This window comes from Camelus ferus, chromosome 12, assembly GCF_009834535.1.
Source record: "Camelus ferus isolate YT-003-E chromosome 12, BCGSAC_Cfer_1.0, whole genome shotgun sequence".
Taxonomy (NCBI): domain Eukaryota; kingdom Metazoa; phylum Chordata; class Mammalia; order Artiodactyla; family Camelidae; genus Camelus; species Camelus ferus.
Window position 1 is genome coordinate 1,641,134 of NC_045707.1, and position 27,813 is coordinate 1,668,946.

Sequence of the window (27,813 nt, forward strand, 5' to 3'; positions counted from 1 at the left end):
ACTGAGGCTCCCTGGCCGCTCGCGCTTTTCTCTCCTTCTCCAAGATGGCGGCGGTCGGCGGCGCTGAGGCGGGATCCGGGCGAGAGGAGTGAAGGTAGCGGCGAGCCGAGCCCCCACGAGGCTGAGCTGGGCCCCCACCCCCAGGCGGCAGCGGCCCCGCCCCGCCGCCACCCGCCTCCTCGGGCCCGCGACACCGCTCCGAGGGCGCCCCGGGCCCGTCGCGGCCTAGCCCAGGGGCCGAGCCGGGGACTGGAGTAGCGGCCGCAGTCCGCCCCCGGGAAGGGGCTGGAGCGGGCCGAAGGAGGAAGGCGGGCGGGAGCTGTTCAAATGGAGAAGGCGGGAAAGCTGCGGGGCCGGGAGGGGGCGTGCGGCCGCCCCGGGGGCCTGCGGGCCGAGGCCGCCCCTCCCCCTGCCCGGGCCGTCTCCGCCCTCGGGGGCGCCGGAGCCGCCGGGACGCGGGAACCCGGGTAGGGGCCGCCGTGCGGCTCGGGAGCCGGGACGCGGGGTCCCCGGGCTGTCAAGGGGCGAGGGGGCCGGGGCGACAGGAGGGCTGGGGCGGCGGCCGGCAGGAGAGGACGCGAGGAGCTTTCTTCTTTTCCTCTTCGCACAGCGTTGTCGAACTAGCTGTTGCTGCAGAACTGCCGGGAGAATCCCTTAGGTTTGCCGTGGGGAGCCACAAAAATGGTGGTCCTGGGGGCTCTTTGTAGCAGTAACCCGGTGTGGTGTGTACTCTTTGCGCGCGACCCAGTTTGAACGTGCCTACCTAGCGGGATCTCGGTCCAGGCCCATTTCCCCCCATAGCTGTTACTGGTAGACTTCACTTTATATTGTATCACGCCAAAGAAGAAACATCTATCTCCCTGCTTCCTGATAGCTAAGCTGGTGGCTGATTATATTTCCCCATAGCAGAATAAATTAAAAAACTGAATCCAAAGTAGAGCCTGTTGATTGGACAAGGCTTGTCAAAATTTCTGCTGCTGGGTTTTTTTGGAAATGTGTGTTGTCAGCCAATCTGTGCGGTGGTCGTGGTTCCGCTTAATTGCACTACAATGAGAGGATTCAATCCCCATCCCAGGCTGTCGGGATCTCTGCAGTTTCCAGAGCTGGCAGGGGCTGTGAGTGCTGCATAGGTAGGTTCTTGGAGAAGGGAGTGGCAAGAATTCGGAGTCGCTGTGTGCTGAGATTGGAGGAAATCTCGACGAAAATGAGACCTCACCTACTAGTATCCTAGAAGTAACAGCAACAATTCAGAAACTGGCAGCAGCTGGACGTGCATCTTCCTTTTCCTGCACTGACTGGCACTTTGAGTTCGTGAGAGGAGGACTGGAAGAAGAGAACACGGAACCTTGAACAAGGCTCTCCTATTGGACTCGACCTGGATCTCAGGATTTCACTTACTGCCCGGTTTCCAGGCTTACTTTGTTTCTTCTTTTTCAATACACATTTACATTCTGGGATGAAGAAGTTTGTGAGTGATTGCTGGGGCTCAGATTACGTCAAAAATTCACCTTCCAAAACTTTTTTTTTTTCGCTATTTATAATTTGGATTTTCAAAATAACCAAAGTACTGCATCTGACGATTTTTGATTTCTCCCTGATTATTTTGATAATCCAGAAAGCAATGCCTGAACCTGACCCATATACTTATCTACAAGTGGAAGAGCAGCTCTGTCTCCCCTTTTTTATCTCCTGAAGAAAAATCCGAAAAGAGCCACTTAATAATTTGCACCTTTCAAAAGTACACTTTTTTTTATGATGGCATGTTTCTTACTTCCATAAACAACATTAAATAATGAACTATTACTTCTGTGGTCTTTTCTTAGCCCACTGAGAGGAACATAATTTTAAAATTATCCCTGCCTCTTGAAGTTGACAGCACTGAATTCTATCAACTCCGAAATGACGGAATTCAGGAGAATGAGTTTTAACACCTGTTCTACTTTTGCCAACATTTAATGTAATTATGGCCTCTGTCTTCTAATGTGAATATCAAACCTAATATTTTTCATTTTCATTAATCCTTGCAATCTGCTGCTTAACCCTGAACTCTGAATTTATCGTGGATAATATTCAAGACCTGGAAAGACTATCAGGGGAGTCATCTGATCTTATGTAAATGTTGCCTTAACTCTGCCTTTCTTCCATACTGTTGCTTGAGACTTCTTTATCTGGTTTCATCTTTCTTCTATGAGTCAGCAACCAAAACTGAGCCCTGGGCTGAAATAATATCCTGATTTTAAGGAACCTAGAAGTTCAGGGTCCATCAGTCTGCCCAAGCTGTGAATGAGATTGTGTTTAATTTTAGTTTTTTAAGCTCTTGTCTGTCCCAATTCTTTAGTGAATTGGACGTGCCTTCAGGCCCTGTTCTTTTTTTACCAAGGTTATTTAATCTTCTGATTTGTAAAACTCTCTTCAGTGTCTTTATGAATTCTAATTCTAATTTATAATTCTAATACATGTTGCTGACACCAGCACACGTTTTCTGTGCTGCTCTGTGCCTCTGAGGATCAGCTCCTTGTTTTCCGTTCCCTTTTACAATGTTTTTCATCCACTGGTTGTTTTTCACAGCAGTCGGTTATGAGACCATGAGCACTTTTTCATAGTCCAGTCAGTGACATCATTGTTTGCCTTCTCATACTGTCTTCAGAGGTACTTATTCCTATTCTGACTGTTAGCTGTTCAGCTCTGTTTTATGTTAGTTTTGATGTTACCAAAGGGAAGGCCTGGTTATAAGTCTCAGTCTCCATACAGAAGAGCATTTTCTTACTGACAACAAATTGATGGTCCCATTGATGATGTTGAATATTTAAGATATTTTTCCCCATTATTTCTCAAACGTTCTTTGCCAAAAGTCACGTTGGCATGGAAAACGTTTAACTTGAGGTCTCAAGTTGTGGTATTTCTTGGCGTTATCAGCCTGTGAAAATTAATGGGGTCCCTGTACTCTTCTAATAAACTCACTACTTTAGTACCAGTGACAGGATATACTATTTTCAGATGAGTGGGTATAATCCCCTATAGTGTTCCCCCTCCCTTAACCCGCCTTGGAGTTACACCCCTTGGGTGGAAAGGGGATGACAGTAATTTCTGTTTGAGACAGTTTAATGCCTACTGCTGGAACATGGAAACTGGCTGTGTCACATGTATCTCGCCTCCTCACATTTCTGCATGAGACCTGACCTTATAGCCCCTTGATTTCCTGTGAAAAGCCCTTTGAGTAAGCCATTCTCCAACTATCTGTAAAATAACCCAGTTCATTTCATGTCTTCACTTCACTCAAGCTTCTCTTACCTTGACCAAGACCATTCTTCATTCCACTTCTTAGGGAAGTGGAGAAATGCTTTTTTATGTTTCTTAATCTTCCCTGTAAATCATTCTTGGTAATATTTCTGTTTTCAACTCAGGCATATGTGTGCATTGTGTTTTATCTGACTTGTGCAATTAGACCTTTTTTCTTTGAGTTATTTTAAATGTGACTCTTACGACAGTTTCCTTTGTTAATTCATCTTTTCTTTCACAAAAGTTACGTACTTCAGTATTACCCATCCCTTCCTCGAGGTGTTGGCAATGTCTCATTGAAGTGTCTTTCAGCATTTCTAAACCCCATTATAGTGATGAAGGTAAAATAAAATTTCAGTAAATGAGCAGTCACATCAGCTTTTAAGCATGTCACTAACTGAATGAGGACATTTTCAATATATTTAGTATAGAATATTTAAATTTCCTGCAAAGACTTTTCCTGTAGGAATTGTGACATTTCCTGTCCTAAAAGTATTTGAAGAACTTTACCTTGGAGCGCAGTTTATGGCTTGTCATCCTCAAAGTCAAAATGGACATGTAAACTTGAATGCCGAAAAAGTAATTTTAACAATTTAAGGCAACATTTAGAACTTTTAAATGATAGTAATTCTTCAAATTAGTGAAATCTTAATGATAAAAATGCCATCACCAGTGGACAAAGGAAAATTCCTCCTTATTTTCTCCTATAACCTTTAAGAAAGGCTTAATAATGTTAAAAGCTGTCCTATGGCCAAGCAATATAAAAAGTATGCCTACTTTTACAGTTCCATGATTTTGAGCAAATTCAGATAGCCCAACCAAATGCAAACCAAAAGAATTATGCTCTAAAGATCTTTAATATCCCTGTAATGTACTCGTCATTTCTGTTTAAATTGTAATACAATAGATTTTAGCCCATCACCAATTCGGATGGTAGGTTTTTGTGGTCTCAAATGTGGGGTATAATCTGTCTTCCTCTGTATCCTGCTTTATCTGTGCATTTTGTAACCATGATTGAACCTATCCCTCTGACTTAATGTCAGTTCTTACCTGTCTCAGTGTTGTCAGTCCTGTTGGCATTTCAGAAATTCTCATTAATTTTGAAGTATTTTTTTTCTGTGGAAAGTATTTTATATACTCCCCTCCAACAACAGCTTTAATTCATGAATCAAATCAAATTAAGCCTAGTGCACTTCCTACACTTTCAGCCCCAGAATATTTACAGAGTCAGAGGTGACAAGACGCTCCTTTATCTCTTGCCGCCCTTCCCGTCTGCCCTTGGATCACTGCGCATTTCCATCTGGAAGGTTGCTTCTCCACAGTGATTTCGCATTACAGGAGGGTTTTCCTTCTTTGTTTCTCAGACCTGGTCCTGTAGACGGGAAGGCGCCTGGACACAGTGACACATTCTCAAAGGCCCTGCAGGACCGCCATGGCTTATGATGACTCCATGAAGAAAGAAGGTATGACCCCTTAACCTGAGAAGCATTCCAAAGGGGGTGTCCTCTTCAGCCCTTGCAGCCCGTGGACATAGAGACCAGGACTGGCCATCACAGCCTGGACTCCCAAGTGATGAGCCAGAGCGCTATTAAAACTCCACGTCATCCCCAAACTGGGCCCATGGAGACGAAAACCAGGACAGGGTTCCAACACAAGAGTCTGAAACATAAGTCTCTGTAGTGTATTGGGGTGAGCCCCTGCAGCACTCGTGGTCCTTGCCAGCTCCAGTGTGCAGGGCTCTGGGGACAGGAACCACACAGTGGACTCCCACAGAGCAGCACAGCACATGAATCCTTATTCTTTTCAGCCTTACCTCTGCAAGTCTGTGTCCACCTGCCAAATCACAACTAAGAAACCATGTCTGAGGATGCACCCTGGGCCTTTGCATAGCGTGGAAGCGTTGTTTCTTCAGGTTTGATTCTTATATTTGCAGCCAAGCCACCAAGACATACTCTTGTCCCCTTGGATCTAGCCCTGTATCCCAGTGGACTTATCGAGTAACGTTAATTTGAAAATGGAGGGACTGTTGCGTTACACATGTGGCGATTTGTTTGTTACTTACTTGACTCTATCATTTCCTTTCCAAATGAATCTGTGCTGCTCAGATTGCTTTGATGGTGATCACAGCTTTGAGGACATAGGGCTAGCTGCTGGCCGAAGCCAACGAGAAAAGAAACGCTCTTACAAAGATTTTTTAAGGGAAGAGGAAGAAATCGCTGCTCAGGTCAGGAATTCTTCCAAGAAGAAATTAAAGGTAAATGCTAAACATTTGAATTAGGAAAGTTTTAAACTATTTTGTATCGTATTTCCTAATATTTGAAGAAAGGAGTTTCTTTTAAAAATGTTTACAAAAAGACATAAACATTATTCACATCTATTTTTACCATTTCCTGTGTTTTACTTTATTTTCCAAAGTCAGAAGTCATCAAAAAACAAGATTGGTTCCAACTGAATCACTTTGCTCTACACCTGAAACTAGCACAGCATTGTAAATCAACTATACTTCCATAAAAATAAGTAATTTTTTGTAAAGAAAGCAACAGGATTGGTTCCAAACTGCCTTTGCCTCGTCATCTTATTCTTGGTCAACTCTTCTTCCTCTTTAATTTCCAGGATAGTGAACTTTACTTCTTGGGGACGGACACGCACAAGAAGAAGAGGAAGCACTCGTCTGATGATTACTACTATGGAGGTAAGGCTGGGAGAGGGCAGCAGGTGGGAGAGACACATCTCTGGTTCTTGGAGTCGGGGTAGGGGAGAGGGATCCAGATGTTGCTGACTCAGTGGCCTATTTAACAGGACAGTGGTTCTTGTTCTGAGTGCCGATAAACCAGTGTGAAGGAGGAGAGAGGTGGAGGGCTGGTATTTTGGAGGATTCAGCATAGAAGAACAGTCTTCATTTGTGATACACCAGGTACCAGGTTCCTTCTCCCCCCAATCACCCACTTATCTTGTGCCCATTGTTACCGAGCGTCCCTTTTGCCATATGTAGTCCTGGGCCCTCTGGCCTGCACCTGTGGGTTCTCAGTCCAGCACATCTCCACTGACAAGACCAGTTTTTCTTAGCTCTGTTATACACATAGCTGATGAGACTAACTCTTTCCTAGAATGGATTTGTCCTGAACACAGGAATAAATGATACTCTGTCTGCAGTGTAATCTAAATTGTAACTACTCGTAATCCCACAGCTATGGTCCATTCTTCGGGGTATGCTCTCTTTGGTTGCTTGCGAAGACTCAGTGAAGAGAAACAACATTAGTGGCAAGAACTGTCTCCAGGGTCAGAGGCAGAATCTACCAAGCCAAGAAGCACGTGGGCATCGTCTCTGAATGTTAGGAATCAGTCGAAGGGCCTCCCCTCAAACCATTCCTGTTAGCCTCCTCCTCATCTTACTTGGGTGCTTTTGGTGAGAGAGGAAACTGGTTGGAAGTTGCTCTGTCATGTGGACATCACTCCTCTTGATTATTTCTAGATATTTCGTCTTTGGAATCGTCACAGAAGAAAAAGAAAAAGTCCAGCCCGCAGTCTGCTGATACAGCCATGGACCTGTTGAAAGCTATCACTTCACCACTGGCAGCAGGCACCAAGCCCTCCAAAAAGACAGGAGAAAAATCCTCTAGTTCTTCAAGCCATTCAGAGAGTAAAAAGGAACACCACAGGAAGAAAGTAAGTGGAAGCGGTGGGGAACCATCCCTGGAGGATGGTGGTTCCCATAAATCCAAAAAAATGAAACCGCTCTATGTGAACACAGAGACTCTGACCCTTCGTGAGCCCGATGGCTTAAAGATGAAACTCATTCTCTCACCAAAAGAGAAGGGAAGCAGCTCGGTTGATGAGGAGTCTTTTCAGTACCCCTCTCAACAAGCGACTGTGAAAAAATCCTCTAAGAAGTCAGCTCGCGATGAGCAAGGTGCTTTACTCCTAGGACACGAGTTACAGAGCTTCCTGAAAACAGCCCGGAAGAAGCACAAATCCTCCTCAGACCCGCGTTCATCTCCCGGCCCTGAAGGCTGTGGGGCTGATGCCTCCCAGTTCCCAGAATCCCACAATGCTAACCTTGACCTTTCAGGGCTAGAACCTATTCTCGTGGAGTCAGACTCCTCCTCGGGTGGGGAGCTAGAGGCGGGGGAGTTAGTGATAGATGATTCTTACCGGGAAATCAAGAAGAAAAAGAAGTCAAAGAAGAGCAAAAAGAAGAAGGACAAGGAGAAGCATAAAGAGAAGCGACACTCCAAGTCCAAGAGAAGTTCAGGGCTTCCCGCCGCAGCCGTGGGAGAGGTCCCAGCACCACCTGGCCCTCCTCCCAGCACCCCGTACCCCGGAGCAGCAGCTCCTCCCCCACCACTTCCGGGCCTCCATGCAGATGGGCACAGTGAGAAAAAGAAGAAGAGAGAGGAGAAGGACAGAGAGCGCGAGAGAGGAGACAAGGTAAGGCATTTTTTTAAAGTATGATGCGTAGGAGGTGAAGCAGGCTTTTCCCCGACAGTAGTAAGTGGACTTGGAATTAAGCAGCTGAGGTGAACCGTCAGGGATGCAGCAAGGTAAATCTGCTGGAATGATGTCAAGTATGAAATGGACCAGTGGTACAAAAATAGGTGCCATCTTAATTATTCATGGGTTTTCTTGATAGAGTCGTTCTCCCACTGTGCCAAGCAGAGGTTTAGAAATACCAACGCTTATTCTGACCTGCCCTTAGAATTCACAGAAGGAGCCAAACCCAGTTTCTTTCACTCAGCAGCACAGTCTGCCTGGGCCAGTGTGCAAAGGTATCCTGTGAGTTCATCTTGAGAAACAGATTTTCAAAATTAGGAGAATAATGAGCGAGTTAACAGAATAAACTAACGGCTTTTCACTAACCGATGTTGGCTACTTTCTGGTATTTTTAGTGTCAAAGATGTGTTCTCCCACTATTTGAGCGCTTCCTGTTTGGCAGGCCCAGTGCTACCATTGGCGTTAAGAGGTGGAAGGATGAGCAGGATGTAGCCCTTGACCTCAGGGAGCTCACTGCTTGTAGAGGAGATAGGAATGAGAACTTAGCCCCCAAGATTTGATTTCTTTCTCACAACTCAAGAAATTTTCTAGCAGTTGTACTTTCCGGGCTCATGACTATGTCATTACAGGTTTCCTTTAAAAAATAAACTACCCGCCTCCCCGCCCCCCGATTATCAAAGTAATATACAATTTTTTTAGAAATTTAGAAATTCAGAATAGTAAGAAAGAAAAAAATCATAGTTTTGCCACCTAAGGACAACCATTTTCTTCCTTTGTAGTTCTGCAAAGTGAAAATGTTACATAAAGTCTGAAAAAAAAGCAACTAAGAAAGAGAAAATCAAATATATTAAGAATATGGGATTAGCAATTTCATTTCAGTCTAAAATTTGACGTGCAAGTTATTTTCCCCACTAGTAAGACAGCCTTTTAAGAAAGTAAAAAAAAAGCCTCCCAAGCTAAGAATCAACATAAGCATAACATAACTGGCTGGTCACATACTGGGTCAGGTTTTATTCATTTGTTTATTTGAAAACTGTTTCATGAAATAGTACGTATCCTGTGTAAGAATGGGTGTATTCTGAGAACCTCCATTCTAGTGATATATGAGAATGCCGTAAACTAATCTTACAGCGCTCAGTGTGAGGGGGCAGGATGGTCAGGGATAGCTCAGAGAAGAAAAAGGATTTCAGCAGAAGGGGGCACGTGGAGGCAGAGAGATGGTCAGGAAGCAGCGTAGCAAAACAGCTGAACCCTCGTCCTTTGTTTCCAGCCGTCTGATCAGTATTTCTGCCTGGATGCCTTGGGTACTTCAGACCCTTGTGTCACTAACTCAGCTCATCATCCAGACTCCAAACCTGCATCTCCTCCTCCATCTCCTTCTGTAATCCCCATGTCCTGCCAGCCAACCCAAACTCAAAACCACATGCTTATCATTTTTCTCAGTACTTCATTATGAAATTTTTCAAACAAAAAGCATTGAAAGAATTGTACAGTGAACACCATATGCCACCCATTGAGATTCTACAGTTCATATTTTGCTGTTTGCTTTATCATTCATCTTTCCATCAATCCATCTTACCTTTGTTAATGTATCTTAAAGTAAGTTGTAGGCATCATAAACTTCATCTCTCTACTTCAGCTTGCATATTATTAACTTAAACTCAACATTTGTTTTCAGAGCTTTTTTTAGGTAAAATTCACACATGGTAAAATGCACAAATGTTGAGTGTACCATTTGATGAGTTTTGGTAAGTTCACACACCTGTGTGACGAAATCTCCATGAAGATACAGATATTATCCTCATTCCAGATACCCAGAGGTATTTCTCATACCCCTTCCCAGTCAGTCCTCACCCTTACAGCCAACTGCTGTTCTAATTTTGTTTTCCAAACTTAAGGTTCACTTTTACATTTCCCTCTTCCCTGCCCAGCCCCCAGTACTTCCACTCAGGTGTTGAACCTGATATTCGTCCTCCTTAATAACTTCCACATCTTTATGCCCTCTCTCACCACTGCCTCATCCCTCTCTGTACTTAATGTAATACATGGCTCCCTTTCCATTTCTTCCCCCACACGGTGAGTCTTACACTGATGCCAGAATAAACCTAAGTACCACTTGGATGACAACAGGCATCTGTTCAACATCCTCAGTGGATCCTTACTCCTTTATGTTCGACCATAAGACCCAAGAGGACCGGGATGAGAAGTGATGGAGCCCAGAGCGGCCTCTTGTAGCAGACACACAAGGGCCCTGGGTGGGAGGAGGGGCCCTGTGCTGGAGGGGAAACCAGAGAGGGCTTAGTGTCACGGAAGCAAGGGACAGACCGTTTCAAGAATAGATTGGTCTCATGCCTGAGAAGACAGGAGTTCAAGTGTAGTGGGGAGAATGGAAGCCAGGTGTCTGACAGAGTTCACACTAGAGTGAGAAGTGAAGGCAGTGGGGGGATCTTTCACTGGAGAGTTTTGACTGATACAAAGAAGGGAAGTTGCACTGTCTCCCTGGTGAACAGTGGCACTTTCAGTGTTGAGTTGTGTTTTGGGAGTGGTTTTTTGGATGTTTAAAATTTGTTTGCCTGTTTGTTTCTTTGTGGTTGAATCCTGCTTTCTAGGAGGAGTAGAGAAGTCAGATGGTAATGTCTTGAAGCTTCATTCCCCCTTTAAGATCATCCCTTTGAAGTTGGGGTTTTGGTTTATACTGGAGGAGCAGGCTGTGGTAACATTTCAAAAGACACCTTGCTTTGGGTTTTAGTAAATCAGTAAAAGCCGATTCACTGCTGCTCAAATAAGAGCTGTGATGTTGCCACTTCAGAGGCACACCTTCACTTACCTGTGTGTTTCCAGAATGTTCTCATTTCCTCCAAGCAAACGAAGGCTGGCCTGGTGGCCTGGTGCCTGGCACACTCAGACATTACTGTTAATCTACTAATAAACTAAATTCTGAGATAAAACTAGACTTGTCCTGGTATTATGTAGATTCTCTCTGGTAAAACTGAGGTTGAGTAACAATAGCAGTCAGTGGTTCCGGTTAGTCAGTGCCATCTTTTGAGAGCCTGTTGTGTGCCAGGCTTTCCTGGGCACTTGTGCACACAGAGCGGTCATGACTGACAGGAATTGGTAGCCCCCTTTGATGGAGGAAGCAGCTGGAAAGAAAGGACGTGAATTTTAATAGAGGCCTTTAACCCCGAGCCTGGACTCTTTCCACTATCACGCATGCCTCTCCAAACCTGTAAAAGAGGGTTACCCAGCCCCGTAACGCACCCTTAGTGAAGCTAATAGGAGGTTCTAGGTTAAGGGAAACTGATAGGGTGTCCTGGAGTCAGCGATTTGGCCTATTGAGACATAAAGATGTTGTAACGAAGTGGCTGAAAGCTTGGACCCGGGTACAGCAGACTTGGGTTCTTGGTCTCTTTGCTACTTACTAGCTTTGTTCCCTTGAGGTTGCTTCCTCACTTCCCTGCTCACTTGTGAAATGGGGTTACTTAAACTGACCTAGGTGTACGTGTGACATGCTTAGCCCACGGCCTGGCTCAGCAGATAGCTGCTGTTGCAATGACTTGCTTTCATCCCGAGCTCTTTGGAAGCATAAAATATACTTGAAAATATCTTTTTAAAACTTTTTTTTTCAACCACTCATTTCACATATTAGACCAAGCAAGGAGACTATGCTTTTATGGTTTCATTTCTGTTTTCTTTTGCCTTTTAATATTAACATCCACCTTTTAGGAAGCAAACTCTGCAGTTACCACCTGTTTGGAAAACAGTTAAAAACCAAAGAGAAAACAGGGTGTCTGAGGAGCAAAAGCAGATGCTATAGAGTGAATTTCCTCTAGCTCGTGGAGCACTTCATGGGCACTGGGGGAAGGAACGTTGGCTGGAGACGAGCCCCTGGACCACTCTGACCCTGATCTTTTCTTCATAGCATAGTGAACTAGCACCCAGCCTGCTTCACATAGAAGAGTGTTGTGAAAATCAGCCAAGGTAATCCAAGTGAACGTGTGCACTGCCCTTTACACATACAGCTCTGGGGCTCTGCTGTGCATTCAGTACATATTTATTCTGCACTTTGTGCCAGGCACTCGCCAGGTGCTATGGATACAAAGATGAATAAGACCCAGTGTCAGCTCTCAAAGAGCTCAGGGTGTAGTAAGCGAGGTTGGGAAGTGTCCAGCATGTTGAACGTCAGCAGAGACGTGTGCAGAATGCTGAGGAAGGCCTCTGAGTGTCAGAGAAGGTTTCAGGGGAGATACCACCTGAATTGAATCTTAAGGCCAAATAGGAGTTATCGGGTGGAAAGGAGGAGCAGGCATTTCAGTCAGGGAGTGAAAAGTGCATGTGAGGGCAGGCACTGAGATACAAGGGGCATAGGATGTTCAGAATTCCCCAGGACGTTAGCAGAAGGTTCAAAGTAATGGGTGGAAGACAGGAAGAGTTGCTGCCCTCTAGGAGAGGGCAGTAGAGTAATGGTCAGTAAATTACAAGAATAACAGCGAAATGTATGGAGTTGTTCATAGGTTCTAAGCACCACACTAAGTTTTTTATCTATGGTATATCGGTGAATTTTCACAAGCACCCCATCATGTGTAGGTCTTACTATCGCCATTTCACAGAAATAAGCTCCAAGAAGTGAAATTACCTGCCCCTGGAACACACACCTGATTAGTGGCAGAAGAGAAATTTAAGCCCAGGTTTTTCTGGTTGCAGGATCCATGCTCTTTCCACCATACAGAAGGAATGTTTAAATTCTATGCAGTGGTATATTATGAGAGAGAGCAGAAATAGTTTTCCATTCAGAATAGTTAAAATAAAAGCTTTGGTGTGGAAACTTTGCTTCTCTGGCACCCTGTCCTTTAGCCAGATCAGATTTGGGGATTTCAGTCAAGTTAGTTCAGAAGAGCATCAGATGGTGGCCCTGCCACTCCCTCAGCAAATGACTGGATCTCAGTTTCTCATCTGTAAAATGTCAATAATGATGGAATGTACCTCGTAGGTTTGTTAGGAGGCTTAAATGAGTTTCTACAGGTAAAACCTAGGTGAGAGCGTCTCCTACATGGTATTCATGTCAGTGAAGAGACTGGGTTCCTGTCATCAGCAGAAGAAAGCCAAGTTCTATTTTTAAGTTTCATAAATTATATTTTGCCTTAACCCTGAGATGTTTTATCCTTTAAAGTATGTTATTAAACTGGGGTCATAGATGCACTTGAAGAGGCATTTTCATCAGACTTTCTCAGAGTTCTGTGATCTAAAGGAATTAAGTGTGACTGCTTTATAAAAAGCAGTAAGAAATTGCTCTTAATATAGATCTTGATATTGTGACATATGTCATCAAACATTTAAAAGGAGGTTCTGGCTATAAAATTACAACCTTGTGAGTTACACTTAAGTGGATTTGTTGCCAGTCATTTGCTGCTAATAATAAAGTATCCAAGTTTTTGAAATATTAACATTTTGTTAAAGGAGAGCCCAGATTAGATCTAAATGTAACCCCTGTGATTCACTTGACATAATGTATGTTTTCTCATTCTTGCCTTAGAAAGTCTAGGGTAGAATTACTGGTCTTGCATTTAGAATCATGTGGAAAAGTTTTGTATGTCTAGAGATCAGCCATTATTTGTGTTATTTCTAACTATTAATTTAGAAAAATGCCTATGCTCTGGAAAAAATTAAACCGTTAGGCTTGAATTCCAAACTTTGGGTCCGTAGGCTGGAGTTGCATCTTAGAGCATGATGGGTAGGTTCTAAGGTCAGCACAGACAATGAAAACTGTTCGAGTTTCCCTTGAAAATCTCTTAAGGCGGCTGCATGATGAAGGCCAACAGATTCTCAGTCCAGCAGAAAGTCAGCCCAGTGCAGCCGGGTTTTTCTCTCTTCGGCACCAGATTAAGTCATTGGCATATGTTAAGGAGCCATAGTTTTATTTTATTTTTTAAGTTGTGTCAGCTACCAACATGAGAATCACACTGGGGTAGTGAGTTGCACACACTGAGGGAGGCATCCAGGAACTGTCTGGGGAAGGCAGATTTATACTCTGTCTCACTCAATCCAAGGAATAGGTTCTTAGAGCAGAATCACCCAGACTCGTCAGTCCTTACCTCCCTCTCTCTCTCATGGCCAAATATAAAACTGACATGAGCTCATGTATTTGTAGTGCCACTTTGTTTTATCTTGGGCCCAATAAAGGGGGATTTGGAAGGATTACAGCACTTAGAGCATTTGGGGATATGAAGCTGCTACTAAATTAATAAAGGAAATGCAGCCCCTAGAACTCACTTCTGTTGCATCTCTGAACAGGACTGGCTCCACCAGGAGAATACCGAAAATAGGACCTTTACTATGTAAATGGCATGTTTAAAGCAAAGGCCTTGCTGCTGTGGTTTGTTGTTTTGGGGGGGAGGGGTTGTTTGTTTTTGTCTGATTTAGGTCAAATAATTTCACCCCATTAGCCTTCACCAGAATTGCTATTTTTTAAAAAAATCTTGTATTGGCTTCTTGGAAGCCACAGCTTCTATTTTGAAAAATAGAGAGGGAATAGAAAAGAATTCATAGCAGTTTTCTACTGTGGTGTAACAAATTACCACAAATTCAGCAGTTTAAGAAGACCTGCATTTATTATCTCGCAGTTCTATAGATCAAGCCCAGATAGGGCTCAGCCAGTTTCTCTGCTCCATCTCATGAGACTGAATCCAGGTGTTGGCTAGAACTGGTTTCTCATCTGAGCTGCAGGCCCTTGTCCAGGTTGTTGGCAACATTCAGTTCCTTGGAGCTGTAGGACTCATAGCAACTCATCTTCGGGTCCAAGGCCAGCAGGAGAGTGTCTGCTGCTGGGTCTTACCTCTTTTAAGGGCTCACTGGATAAGGTCAGGCCCACTCCAGATAATCTCCCTTTTGATTCGCTCAGATTCAACTCAATCGGGGACCTTTATTACATCTGCAGAGTCCCTTTTGCCATATAACATAACATAACACGATCACGGGAGCAACAGCCCCTCAGATTCACCAGTCCTGCTCATGTCCAGGGGCGGGTCTGTGAACACCAGGGACGGAAATCTTGGGCACCATCTTGGAATTCCGCCTACCACAGAGATAACGTTACTCAGTACCTACTGCAGTACCAAATACTGGCTAGTTCCCACCTTTTTATCCAACTTTTACTTGTAGGGAAACTAAAGCTCAGGGAAATAAAGCAGCTGGGGTAGCTAGTAAGTAGTGCGGTGGATTTTCACTTAGCTCTGTTGGCCTCCAAGGCCCAGGCTCTTTCTGTTTTGCCACATTATCTCCAATAAATCCTTTCCCTTCTCCCGCCCTTTCCATATATTTGCTTTTCTGCATCCCCACTGTCTTGGCTGTGGGCCTTCACCATCCCTCCCAGGCACTCCTGCAGCAGCCCCCGATTGGGCTTCCTGCCCCCACTCCTGCTCTTCCCAGGGCATTCTCCAGGGTCCTGAAGTGCATCCTGACCACGTGGCTTCTGGAAGCTTAAAGTACTTGAATCACTTCTTTCCAGCAGAGCCCATAGTCTTTTTTTTTTTTAAATTGATGTATACTCAGTTACAATGTGTCAATTTCTGGTGTACAGTGTCAGTCATACAGATATTTGTTTTCATAATTCTTTTTCATTATAGGTTACTACAAGATATTGAATATAGTTCCCTGTGCTATACAGAAGAAATTTGTTTTTTATCTGTTTTTATATATAGTAGTTAATATTTTCAGATCTCGAACTCCCAATTTATCCCTTCTCACCCCCTTTTCCCCTGGTAACCGTAAGATTGTCTATTATGTCTGTGAGTCTGTATCTGTTTTGTGGATGAGTTCATTAGTGTCTTCTTTTTTCTTTTTTTACATTAGAGTCCATGCTCTTTAATACAGGTTACAAGGCATCCACCTCTAAGCGCTTCCTACTTCGCTGACATCATCTCTTACCCCTTCGATGAGTGTTACCACATGTTGTTCCCTCTGCCCAGAACACCCTTAACTGTTCTTCACCTGGCTAAGTCTACGCAGCTTTTGGGTTTAGATTAAATACCGCTTGACTGCCTAATTAGCTAAAGCACTTCTATTACATGTTCTGTAACACCCAGTACTTCCCCTACAATGTTGTTGATTTTATTATGATGACATGTTTATCTGTCTTATCTCTTAGATTATGTGTCTGATCCTTGGCTGTTTTCCCTACGTCTGACACATAGTGGATGCTTAGCAAATATGTATTAATAAATGAATGGCAGAGGACTTTGATAGGTTACTTTTTTTCTGTTTCCCTTATAGTCTCCTTCATTTTAGTCTGCTTTTCCTTCTTGGTCATTGAAATACTTTTAATACCATATGTCAGAACAGCTATCCACTTCTCAGGTGTTCTATTCAGGATCATATAATTAGTATAAGGTGAAGCTGAGAAAAGATGGTAGGCCTTTAAACTTTAAATGTCATATGTTTTCCAGTATTTTATGCTGCTTGACAGCCTTAGAATAAGATCTGGGCTTCAAAAGCTCATCCTCTTAACTACCACTGTACCCAGGACAGGTACTCAATAAATACTCGTGTATTTTCTACGTAATTGAATAAAGTCCCTTATAAGAGATATGAGAGGACCCTCTCTTCAGTATGTGGATTTGGATCTAATTTATTGAATGAGAGTCATGATTAATTTTGTAAAGGTAGTCCTAATTTTATATTATAGCTATAGATTGCCTTGTGGAATAGAGAGCATTAACCTTTCACAGTATTATAGCATGTTTGAGAAAACATTGTTAAAATTCCTTGCAAGTTTTATAATATGGCCAAGTCAGGTCAATGGATAAGCTGCTTTAAAAAGATTAGTCTAAAATTTTTGAAGCTAAATTTATAACAAACATGCCATGATTTTTATATCCAAAGAAGGGCTGTCTCTCATTCAAAGCAGCTACTTGGGAAGGTGTTTCAGGAATGTTTCCACTCTTCAAAAATGGTTTTAGAATTCCTTTTGGAATTAAAGTCAGAGCCATCACACAAGTGTTTTTTTGTTTTGTTTTGTCATAAGTTTTGGCTAGTCTTTGGCCTTTGACAGTAGTTTTTTTTATGAAGACATTAAGAACTAAGGTGAACAAAGTGTGTCATCAGGCTTAATTTAAAACAAGCTGCAACTCTAGTCATGAGACAGGACTGTGTTGTTTGTTGGTTTGTTTGGGTCATAAAATACGACTCTTAAGGTGAACAGAAGTTCCCAGTAGCTTTTAAAGCCCTAAACGTTCCTGTCATTATAATAACTGCAGGACCAGAAAGTACTCTCTTGGGAGGAGATAGAGGACTCACCATATTTTGATACTTACAGATGAGGGTTTCAGGAAAGCCGTACTGAAAACGTCAAAGGTTAAAAGGGATCATCTTTTTAAATAGGAACCTTTTCTGTAAGGAAGCAACGTATTTGTTTTCTTTGGCCCCTAACACGTAGCCCTAGAAGTCAGGCTTCCTGGGCTGCAGCCATTCTGGTGTTATGGCTGGCGTAGTTGTGGGACTCAGGCAAGTCACTATTTTTCAGAGTTTCCTTTTTCTCATCCTCAGGATGAGAGGTTTGGACAGATGCCATCTAATGCACCTTTTCAGGTGGGAATACTTCTCGAGGTTTTTTCCTCAGTCTATAGATAACTGTAAAATGGAATGTATAGTAATAGAGAATGTAATCTATTGTTTTATATATCCCTTGCTGAACTGGCTTTAAAAGCATATTTTGTTTTTGTTCCTCAAAAAACATGTGTTGCTTTTGGAGTTGTCATAATGCAGTGAAGAATAAACATAATTCAAGTAGTACCAAGCAGCTTGTTGAGAGAAAGAGGTTCATCTTACACTGACTACCAAAGAATTGTTCTCGGTTATTTATCTGCTTCTCACCTAGGACCACAAGTATGTGAATAGTAAAATAATGATAAACTACAAGCGACAGTAAAAGCAGGATCTGGAAAATTATAAGATTAGAAATCAAAACCAGAGGAACGATATGAACATAAATTTGGCTCTTGGCTTCCTGGCCTCAAAGTAAGGGGAAATTATGTGGTTCTTACTTTCAAAGAAGGCAAAAAATACACACCCCAGAAGAAGTAAAGATTTTCTTAGCACTTAACTCTAAAAGAAATTCATAACATGAGATTGTATGTGGGAAGAATGGAGGACTTTACAAATAATTATCAAGTAAGTGCAACAACCTGAAAAATCTAAAAATAATTTAGCATGTGATTTTTACCTTCTAAGACTAAAACTGATACTCATCTCTGAGCCATAAGAAACATGGATTAAAAATTAATTTTCCTGTTTAGGAGAGCCGGTTAGTCGTTCAGAACAGTCTTGATGGAAAAGTGTAGGTAACTTTTCTGTTTTGTTCCATAAATGCAAGGTTACTCAACTTGTGTTCTCATGAAGTTTTGTCCTGTTCTATTTTTATGTGGACTAGCCAAAAAAGAAGAACATGTCGGCCTATCAGGTGTTCTGTAAAGAGTATCGTGTAACCATTGTGGCTGACCACCCAGGCATAGGTAAGAACATTTCTCATCTTTAGCTTTTTTACTTTCCATTTGTATCTCTGAAGCAGTGCAGTTAATTCAGTCGGTCAACAGGCATATTCTTCCCATAGTATGAAAAGAACACAAATCTCATTTCTCTCCTCAGTTGTGCAAGTCCCTTTAGATTTTGTCTTAGTTTACCCCGTCCGTAAAGCACAGTGCTAAACATGCAGTTGTTTATTTCCAAGATTTTACAGTTGACCTTTTGCTTAAACTGCCCTTGGGTTTGAAGTTAGAGTGAGATGGCATGTTATATTGTTTATGTTTGTCTCTGTGTTAGAAGTTACTGAGGTGAGAGCTACAATTCAAACTGTAGACACATCACTTAAGCTCTACAAACCTCAGTTGCCTAACGGGTGAGCTAGCTTCTCAACCTCACCAGAGCTGTTGTGTAGCACAGATGAAGCCCCGTAAAAGCCACGAATATACTTTGTAAAGTGTGACCTTGCCGTACACGTGGAAGGACAGCATTACACATCTGGAAGATCGCTTCTGAGCTGCTCTAGGGGAATTCTTTATTTCTGAGCTCTCAGAAATTTGGTCAAAATCTAACATCTTTATCAAATTCTGCATAACATGTTTTCTTTAACCTAAGTTGATAAGCCCTGTTTCGTGGGATCAATTAAAAGATACCAGAAAGATGCTTAAGGAATAAATCCTTAGAGAGTAGATGTGTGAGAATTTGAGTCTTGTCTCATGACCACCAAAACAGCCCCTTCCTTCTAGAAAAGAATCAAGAAAAGTGATGGGGTTTGGTTGGTTTTCTAACAGAATCTTGTGCTATTTAAATCTGATCTTCAAACCGTTTTACCAATGTTTGCTCTAATCAATCTTCTGTGTTGTTTATGGTTAAACTTTTACTGTATCCAGTTATATTTTTTACTCTTTTATGCCAGATTTTGGGGAGCTTAGTAAAAAACTGGCTGAGGTGTGGAAGCAGTTGCCAGAAAAGGACAAACTGGTAAGTATACTTGTACAGACATGTTTTTGCTTTGTGCCTTCCAAAATGTATAATTCTATAGACTGTCCCAAACAACACTGAAAATAGTGGAAAAAAGTAAAATCGGTGGGAAATGGTTTAGCAGAGGGCAGTGAACTGGTTGGTGCCAGTTCACTCTAGGTGAGGATTTAGCTGCAGGGAGGCTGTCTTTTCTAAACTGATCTAATTTTCTCCTAGCAACCTTACATTGAGCCAATAATAGAAACACAGGACAGTGTTTACCTGGTAGGTAGATTCCAGGTCATCATCCTCATCAACCAGTATCCCTTACTATCAAGAAGCTATTAAGAATGAATAAACAGTCATATCTGAATTATTCACAGTCATTTTCCAATTAGATGACATGAAGATGCTCTAGGAATTAGAATTACCTCCTTGCTTTAAGATACAGCTCATCTGGATGAAACAGCTATTATGTGTTTCACCCAGGTAGATTAGTTCCTGTTTTCGTGTCATCGTTGTACTGTTGGTGTTGCCCACGTGCAGGTTGGACATTAGACTGAGGCAGATGTTTCCTCTCTGATTTTACATTTCGACCCTTAGAGTGATCTCAGACTGGGTGCTGCCATCTGACCTTCAGCACGGAGGGATGTTCAGCTAAGATATTACTGTCTTCGCTGTCTGAAGCCTGTTCAATGACCCTCCAGCTTCAGAGTTAACGCCAACCCTCTGTCTGCTCCCCTCCACTCTCCTTCTTGTCTTCATCCTCCTCTTCCAAGACTGCTTTCCCTTTTACTTTTTTTTTTTTTTTTTTGCCCTTTGTAATGTATTTTTGCCCTGATCTGATTGCAGATTTGGAAGCAAAAAGCTCAGTATCTGCAACACAAACAGAACAAAGCAGAAGCTACAACTGTGAAAAGAAAAGCCTCCAGCTCAGAAGGTTCCATGAAAGTGAAAGGTAGTGACCACACCCTCTCTGGTTTTCCTGCTTTTCCCTCGAAAACTGTGACTTCTGCTCCCTTACTAGTAAACTGGGAGAGCAGCCTGTGTTAGAAGCAGATCTTGATATGTAGGTATTGTTACGGAAACGACACACCAGTCAAGAAACAAGCACCACTCTGAGGGTTGGAGTACTCAGATGTATTACGCCGGCGGGCTCAGAGGGGCTTCTGCTCCGAAGATCTGAGCACCTCCAAGACGTGCGCATGAGGTTTTATAGGGTAAAGTACAAGCTTGGGGTATTTGGCCAATAGGCATGGAACAGCTTTAGCAGCATTATCATCATAAAAGTGGAGGCAGGGAGGCAGCAAACCAACATTCCAAAGCCAGATATGTGTCTTTGAAAATCCAGCTGGCTAGCAAAAAACATAAACAGCAAACCAACACTGATAAACTTAGATTTACAAGTTAGTCCAGCAGAACTCAGATCAGTATTCCAATACTTAGACTTGTGAGTTATCTTGTTAGCCCAGCCCAGCCTCTCCTTCACATTCCTAGACCTGTGAGTTATCTTGTTAGACCAGCCCAGCTTTTCCTTCACAGTATTATTACTGAATATTAAAATTTGCCCCCCAAATTTAGAAAATGTAAATCAGAAGTTAGCAAAGCTTTCTGTCAAGGGCCAGAGAGTAAATATTTTAGGTCTGAGGGCCATATGCATTCTCTGTCATGTATTACTCTTTGTTTTTCCTACAACCATTTAAAAATCTAAAATCCATCTTAGCTCACAGGCCAAGCACAAGCAGTCACGAACCAGATTTGGCCCGCAGTCCATAGTTTTGTTAATGCCTGGTAGAGATCATAAAAGGGGAAAGTTAGGAAGAACATTTTTGTGGTGTTGGAGGCCGTAGGCAAGCTTTATTTGTCTCTGTTCTCAGCTTCCTCTGCAGGAATACTGTCACCCCAAAAGAAATCTCCACCCACCACCATGCTGTTACCCGCCTCGCCAGCCAAAGCCCCTGAGACAGAGCCCATCGATGTGGCTGCTCATCTCCAGTTGCTGGGAGAGTCCCTGAGCCTCATTGGACACCGCCTGCAGGAAACTGAGGTGAGGACGAGCGGCACGACTCCAGCTGCCAATACAATTTGAATCCATTTACTCACATACGTTGATTGAGCAACTACTGTGTGCTGGATTATGCCAGGTGCTCAGGATACAGTGATAAAGAAGATAGATGGTAATAGAGACGTCTGGAGATTCGGCATCTACCTACTGGCTCTCCAAGGTTATGCTAATACTGTCCTACTGAAACAATGGCACAGAAGGAAGTTAGAATACTCTGTAACTTTTTCCCCCCAGTTTTATTGAGATATAATTGACATATAGTCCTGTCATTCATTTTTATTTTTTAAAAATGCAATGGAAAAAATGAGTCCACATCCCATGGATGCTTTGATCATTTTTACTGCAAATTCATTTTGAATTTTTCTGTGCATTTCCAACAGGGTTTTGAATAGGCAGATTAGGTTGTACAGGGGATGAAGAGTTCCTCTACAGCTTTGAAAATAGGCAGCAAGGGAAAGGTTAAGGTTCTCAAGCTCCTCATTACTCTGCACTTGAATTACATAGTGCTAGTACCCTAAGGAGATCTTTGTCCTTTTAAGCTTTAATTTCAAAATCACTTATCCTACAAAGCTGTCGTGTTCCATTGCCATTACTATATTCAGTTTCTAATCATGTTGCCCCTGGGCTCACTCAGTATGTAGTATTTCAGTTTTCCACTGGGTCCTAATAAGATATTTCAGAAAAGAAATCAGTCTAAGCTACTGAAGCCATTTTTCAGCTGAGAAATCAGTGTAGGAATATGAAACTATTCACTTGCTTCTATATGGAAGCTGAATTATTATTCATCAAACAAAATACCAGGGAGTGGGTACAGCTCAGTGGTAGATCACATGCTTAGGATGTACCAGGTCCTGGGTTCAATCCCCAGTACCTCCGTTAAAAATAAAGACGTAAATAAGTCAGTCAGTCAGTCAGTCAGTCAGTCAAATTACCTGCACCCCCAAAAAGATAAATAAATAAAAATAAAAACAAAATTCCAAAGGCCACAAGAAACGAAGCTTTGTCTAAGTTCTTTGACTAGTTTCTAAAAATTCAGTAAGTGTCAAAACAACTACTTTCTTGTAAGCTCAAGTATTTGAGTAGATATAAATATTTCCTGAATAAAATATTCAGGAATCCTTATCTATTTTTCATATTTAGACATTCTTATGTTTCCTAAAAACGTTAAAATTAAGAATGATTTGTTTTGTTCACCTTCCATATTCCAGATTTCTCCCTGACATTTCTATTCAGTTCAGCAAAGATTTGTTAGGTACTTAGGCATTATTTCAAAAATTGAGGGGAGCAGAAAATCTGAATAGCTTCCCGATAATTTCCTATCATCAGGAAACTTACAGACTAATTGGAAATAAAGAATAGATACATAATTAGCAAAAAAAAGAAGGCAGCTTCTGTGAGCAGTTGCTATAGAAAAGTTACATATATATATATTGACCAGAAAAGGGAAAGAATATTACAGAATCTCTAGTCCACTCTTTTTTTAACGTAACAGTCTTATTGAGGTATAATTCATACACCATAAAGTTTACCTTTTAAAATGTAGAATTTCGTGGCTTTTAGTATAGTCACAGATCGGTGGCTCCATTACTACTGTCTAATTCAACGTCATTTTCCTTACCCCCAAAAGAAACCCCCTACTGTGTGTCAGCAGTAACTCCCCATTCTCCCCCTACTCCACTTTTCCCAGGCTTTAATCATTCACATAGATCTTCACAATTTTGCAATTTCCACATACCACTTACACTGTTATTTACATTACATTTTTAATTAAATAAATATATCCATGCTTTCACAATGATATCCTCAATATCACGAGTGTGATATTCTAATCAAAATTGATGTATATCAAATAATTAACGTTCACCTCTATGCCACCTAGAAGCAGTAAACGTGCTATGCTTTAAGGAACACTGATTTATACAGTTTCCTCATTTAAAGATTAAATACCTGAAGCCTAATGAAATTAAGTGACTATTATTCCAAGTTTATGCAACTACCTGTGACAGAGCCCAGCTTGCCTCACTTCTAAGGCCGCCCTCGTTCTGTTGTTCATGGCACCTGAAGCAGTCAGAGCAAGGTTCAAGAGAGCTAGGGGAGTCAGGAGAGGCTTTGTGGAAGGAAAGTGGTGTTCCAGCTGGACCTGAAAGAGTGAGCAGGATTTCATATCATGGAGATACTGGAGAGAGAGGTTTTAAACCAAGAAAACAGCATATATCTGTTTCTCAGCCTTGCATGCAGAGATGGGTGAAGAGGCCTCCATCCCCACTTTAACCAGACCTTTTAGCTGTTTTTTGGGGTTCCACTTTAGGTTTTATTTCATGCTAAAATGATGAAAAACTAGAACATGCAATGCACAAGATGGGGGAAGGCTAAATATTAAGGGTATAGTCCAAATTAAAGAGGAAAGTGACTATTCAGAAACCGCAGAGAATTTTTGAGTAGGGAGGAATGATCAGAGCTCTCATTTGGTTTTCTCTGAGAATATCATCTATTTTAGATCGGGAGTGAAAAGAGACCAGAATTGGGGGAAAATTATAACAATAATCTAGTCTAGACATGACAAAGACTTTATTTTAATGCAGCAGATATTTACTGAGAGCTTACTCTATGTGGAACACCAGGAATTATTGGGAGGTTATAAAAAAAAGAATAGGACTTGGTTCCTGCCCTCAGGTTGCTTATAATCCATTGGGAGAGTCAGGCATAAAATATTAGCTATAATTCTCTGCAGAGCAAAAGTAATGGGATATCTAATTGCTATCTTTCAATGAATGCTCACTCAGCCATTCAGCGTGCTGTACATGGATTCTTTCTTTCAATTCACATTGCAACTCTGTGAAGCAGAATTTGTATTCCCTTATTTTATAGAAGGGAAAACAGAGAGGTTAGGGAACATTCTCTGGAGTTTAGCCTCTCTGTGCTGAAACACTGCCTTGAGTTTGGTGGCATGACCTCAGGGTCCATGCTCTTAACCCTTTGCTCTACTGCCTGCCTTGGAAGGAGGGGGAGACACTGGACAAGGAGGGTGAGGGAAGGAAGAATCAGTGGCGGGAAGGCCTTGAGACTGGGCAGTCGCAGTGAATGGTGGTGACTAGCAGAGGAAGGGATGCTAGGAGGAAGGGTAGGGTATCTCTCTTTACAGCATGTTGAGACTGAGAAATAACCAAAATGAAAGACCTAGCAGGCAGCCAGAAATACAGTTTTGGAGATGGTGGTGTTGGTAATAATAGTCATTGTTCCTGATACTTTATCATCTCACTTAATCCCCTCCGTGCTGCAGACGCTGTTAGTACTGTTTTACAGGCACAACACAGGAAGCAGCGTGCCCCTTTCAGTGTGTGGGGCAGCCAGGTTCTGGACCAGCAGTATTGAGCTCATTCTCTGAAGGACTCAGCTCTGCTGCCTCCCGAGGTGACAGGTCCTCATCGTATTTCTAGTCAAAGCAGATTATACAAGAGCTGGGGAGCAGTGTTTGCAGCAAGCAGTCTCATTTCTTATCTCTTTGAATCACAGAGATATAGACAATGTGAATTGTATGATTTGTCAAATGTTAAAAAAAGAAAAGTACCATCAGCTGTCAGAAAGTGGCGTCATCAGCTATACGTGGAGAATGTATGTGTCTATATTGGATGTTAATGTGCAGGGCTGTAGAATTCTCAGCCATCACACTTGAGCTAATATAAGAAAAATACTTTTGCATACGTGGTCTCTGCAAATCTCAGCAGCTCTCCAGAGTAGATAAGGCATTTTTTACTATTTTTAAGTATAGATTTTTTTTTTAACTCTTCTTAAATGACTAACCCAAGGTCACACAGAGGGTAAGATGGGTTAGGAATATAGAAAGGAAACCTGGGAATGTATTGAGTTATCAAAGCAGATCCCTTCCAAAACCACTGCAAGTTTCACAGAACTGCCTGAGACTTAAAGAACCATGTGAGGAAGTCACCCAGAACCTGGAGGAGCAGCAGGAGTGTGATCCGAGTTACAACCTCCTCTCATCTAACGCTGTCCCTTTCAGGGCATGGTGGCTGTGTCTGGCAGTCTGTCCGTGCTTCTGGACTCCATCATCTGTGCGCTTGGCCCCTTGGCGTGTCTGACCACACAGCTACCTGAGTTGAATGGCTGTCCCAAACAGGTTTTGGTGAGTTTTCCTTGTTTCCTTGGATTTTGGGGGCCAGACCTCCAGGGAGCCAGAGAGGCCCTGCCTTAATGAGTTCTATCAGGCGCAAGCTCATAAAGCTTCCTGGATGTAGCACTGCCTTCAGCTGTCAGCCCGTGGAACATGGGCTTTCAGTGAAACAGAAAGCGTGCCATGTCCTAAGACATCTCTCCTTTGGAGAGAAGCGTTCTAGCCTTTAAGGTACTTCAATCCTGTGTTTCCTGTTTGCTTTTCTACAAAGCACAGGAGTCTTCTGCCTCTATTTTACTAGGATTAACTGGAGAAGTCAGCAAACAAGCTCCTAGCATAAAGACAACAGGAGACTATCTTCATCTCCCCCCGTTTCCTCTAACTCTAGTCTTTCTTTCCATCTCCCTCCCCTGAACAATGAAATATGTCTCAGAGAACTAAGGAAAAGTCCTCTTCACTGAACCTTTTTCCCTTGTTTTGCAGTCAAACACACTAGACAACATTGCTTACATCATGCCTGGACTCTGACCATAAAGCCTCCTGGGACAGAAACCTTATCCCCCCCCATTGCTGGTTTGTGTATATATGACTGTTCCAGATCCTTTCGCTGGCCTCTGGGTATAGGTTTTAAATTTTTATATATATGCATATACATATATATATATATAAAATGTACAATATATACATAAGACTGTAACTACTTTGCTTTTAATAATTTTATGAAATGGCAAAGGTTTAGCCAAGAGGAAAACCTTGGCATGAATATGGGCTTGGGATTCTTACTTCTCCTGTGGTGGATAAATCTGCCTTAAAAATCAATGTAACTTGGGGCCTGGGGGCTTGTTCTGGATGCCAAGTGCATCTCGTTATGGACAGCTAAAATGTGATTTTTTTCCAAACTCAGTTGTACCTCCAGACCCATCACTGACCATTTGCCTTACCTGTCTTAACAGTCTGAAGTGTGATGGGAAAGATTATGGGAAGATGTCAGTTAACTGAAAGTACAAAGCTTTTCAACTTGAGGTGACCTAGGTGGGAGGTGATAAAATCGTGCCCATCTTAAAGCTATTGCAATGGTTTAAGTGAACTTAGTAGGGGGTTCATTCCAATTCCTGCTCTACCAGTGTCCACGTCTTAGTTCATTATAATCATTGGTACCATTGGCAGCCTCAGTAGGGGCCAAGGAGTTCTGTGAGCCCTGGCGAGGGTAAAGCTGTCAGTGCCAGCAGCTGAACGGCCTATACTGTGAGCTGACCCGGGATACTTGGTCTGCAGGACCAAGAGCTGGTACCTCCCTTGGCAGCGTCAGCTTCACTCACGGTTCTGTGGCTGAGTTGTTTGGTGGTTGTAGAAGGTGCACTTTGCCCAGCCTGATTCCTGGGTTCTTCTCATTGGCTCCCCTGCTGGGCAGATAGAGTGTTCTGCATTCCACACGAAAACGAATTGCAAAAAAAAACGTACTCTATTCTCGTGTAGGTTTATTTATGTGCGCGTGTGAATGTGTTTTAATTATGTGTATTTAACTCTTTAAACTCTCTTAGATTTTAATTTATCCTGTAAATTTCTGTATATATAATTTAAAAACAAGAGCCTCCACCAGCAACAGCATGTGGAAGATAACAGATTTTCATTTCTTCCTTTCTTCCTTCCTCTGGTCCCCTCTGAAAACTCCAAATCATTTACACGTTAAGGTATTTGTGCCTCACAAAGGAATCATTATGTTGGGATTCTAATCCTTTCTGATTCAATAATGTCAAGAAAGTAAAATAAAAAGGAATGTTACCATTCCCAGCTGCCCTCATTTCCAAAGAACCAAACTTTTGCTTCCCAGTTCCAAAGAAGACAGTTGAGTGCTTCAGGGTTGTTTTTAAATTTGGTGTGTGATTCCACGTCAGAACCAAGCTCTGAGATCGCTGTGCTTTCTTCCCTTGGCCTGGACGGAGCACTGCAGCATCAAAGTAGATCTCTGAGGGCAGTGCAGCCAGCCTGCATCCTATTTAATTCTTTCCTTCCTTCCCACCAGTGTGGTCACAAGGCTGTGTTTCTTAAAGGTATTCTGGGTACTGAATGCCTTTCTCACCTCAGAGCAATTTTGAAATTTAATTGAGGAAACAGGAATGTTTGGGAACCAAAATCATGAGTTAGAATCTGTACCAGGCCTCATCTGCACACATGTCAGTTTCCTGTTCAACACAGGGTATCAAGGAAGGGCCTTGAAGACATAGGTTAGTACAGAAAGAATTCAACCCTACCATTGTCATTTTACACATTAATGAAATCCTGATGAGGAACTGCTTTCTGTTTGTTTGTTTTCCTTTAAAATCCAACCCTATTGTATTTGTATTTAAAATTTGTACACATTTGTATAATAATCTGTTCC

At 42.4% G+C, this 27,813-nt stretch overlaps 1 protein-coding gene across 4 annotated transcripts; it reads left to right on the forward strand.

Annotated features, from left to right (window-relative positions):
- On the forward strand, positions 1-27,574 carry HMGXB4 (HMG-box containing 4). 4 transcript variants are annotated; one of them, XM_032492102.1, is made up of 13 exons: positions 54-94; positions 4,644-4,742; positions 5,087-5,191; positions 5,385-5,533; positions 5,893-5,971; positions 6,079-6,193; positions 6,752-7,707; positions 18,191-18,272; positions 19,196-19,260; positions 20,092-20,197; positions 21,117-21,286; positions 25,323-25,445; positions 25,917-27,574. In XM_032492102.1, exons 7-13 carry the CDS (start codon positions 6,820-6,822, stop codon positions 25,959-25,961), a joined length of 1,479 nt encoding a protein of 492 aa, XP_032347993.1. In that variant the 5' UTR covers positions 54-94; positions 4,644-4,742; positions 5,087-5,191; positions 5,385-5,533; positions 5,893-5,971; positions 6,079-6,193; positions 6,752-6,819; the 3' UTR covers positions 25,962-27,574. The 4 variants fall into 4 exon arrangements, with proteins under 4 accessions (XP_006191651.1, XP_014420571.1, XP_032347994.1 ...); XM_006191589.3 differs by lacking the exons at positions 5,087-5,191; positions 6,079-6,193 and having other exon boundaries at positions 1-94; XM_014565085.2 differs by lacking the exons at positions 4,644-4,742; positions 5,087-5,191 and having other exon boundaries at positions 16-94.
- Positions 27,575-27,813: the final 239 nt, after the last annotated feature.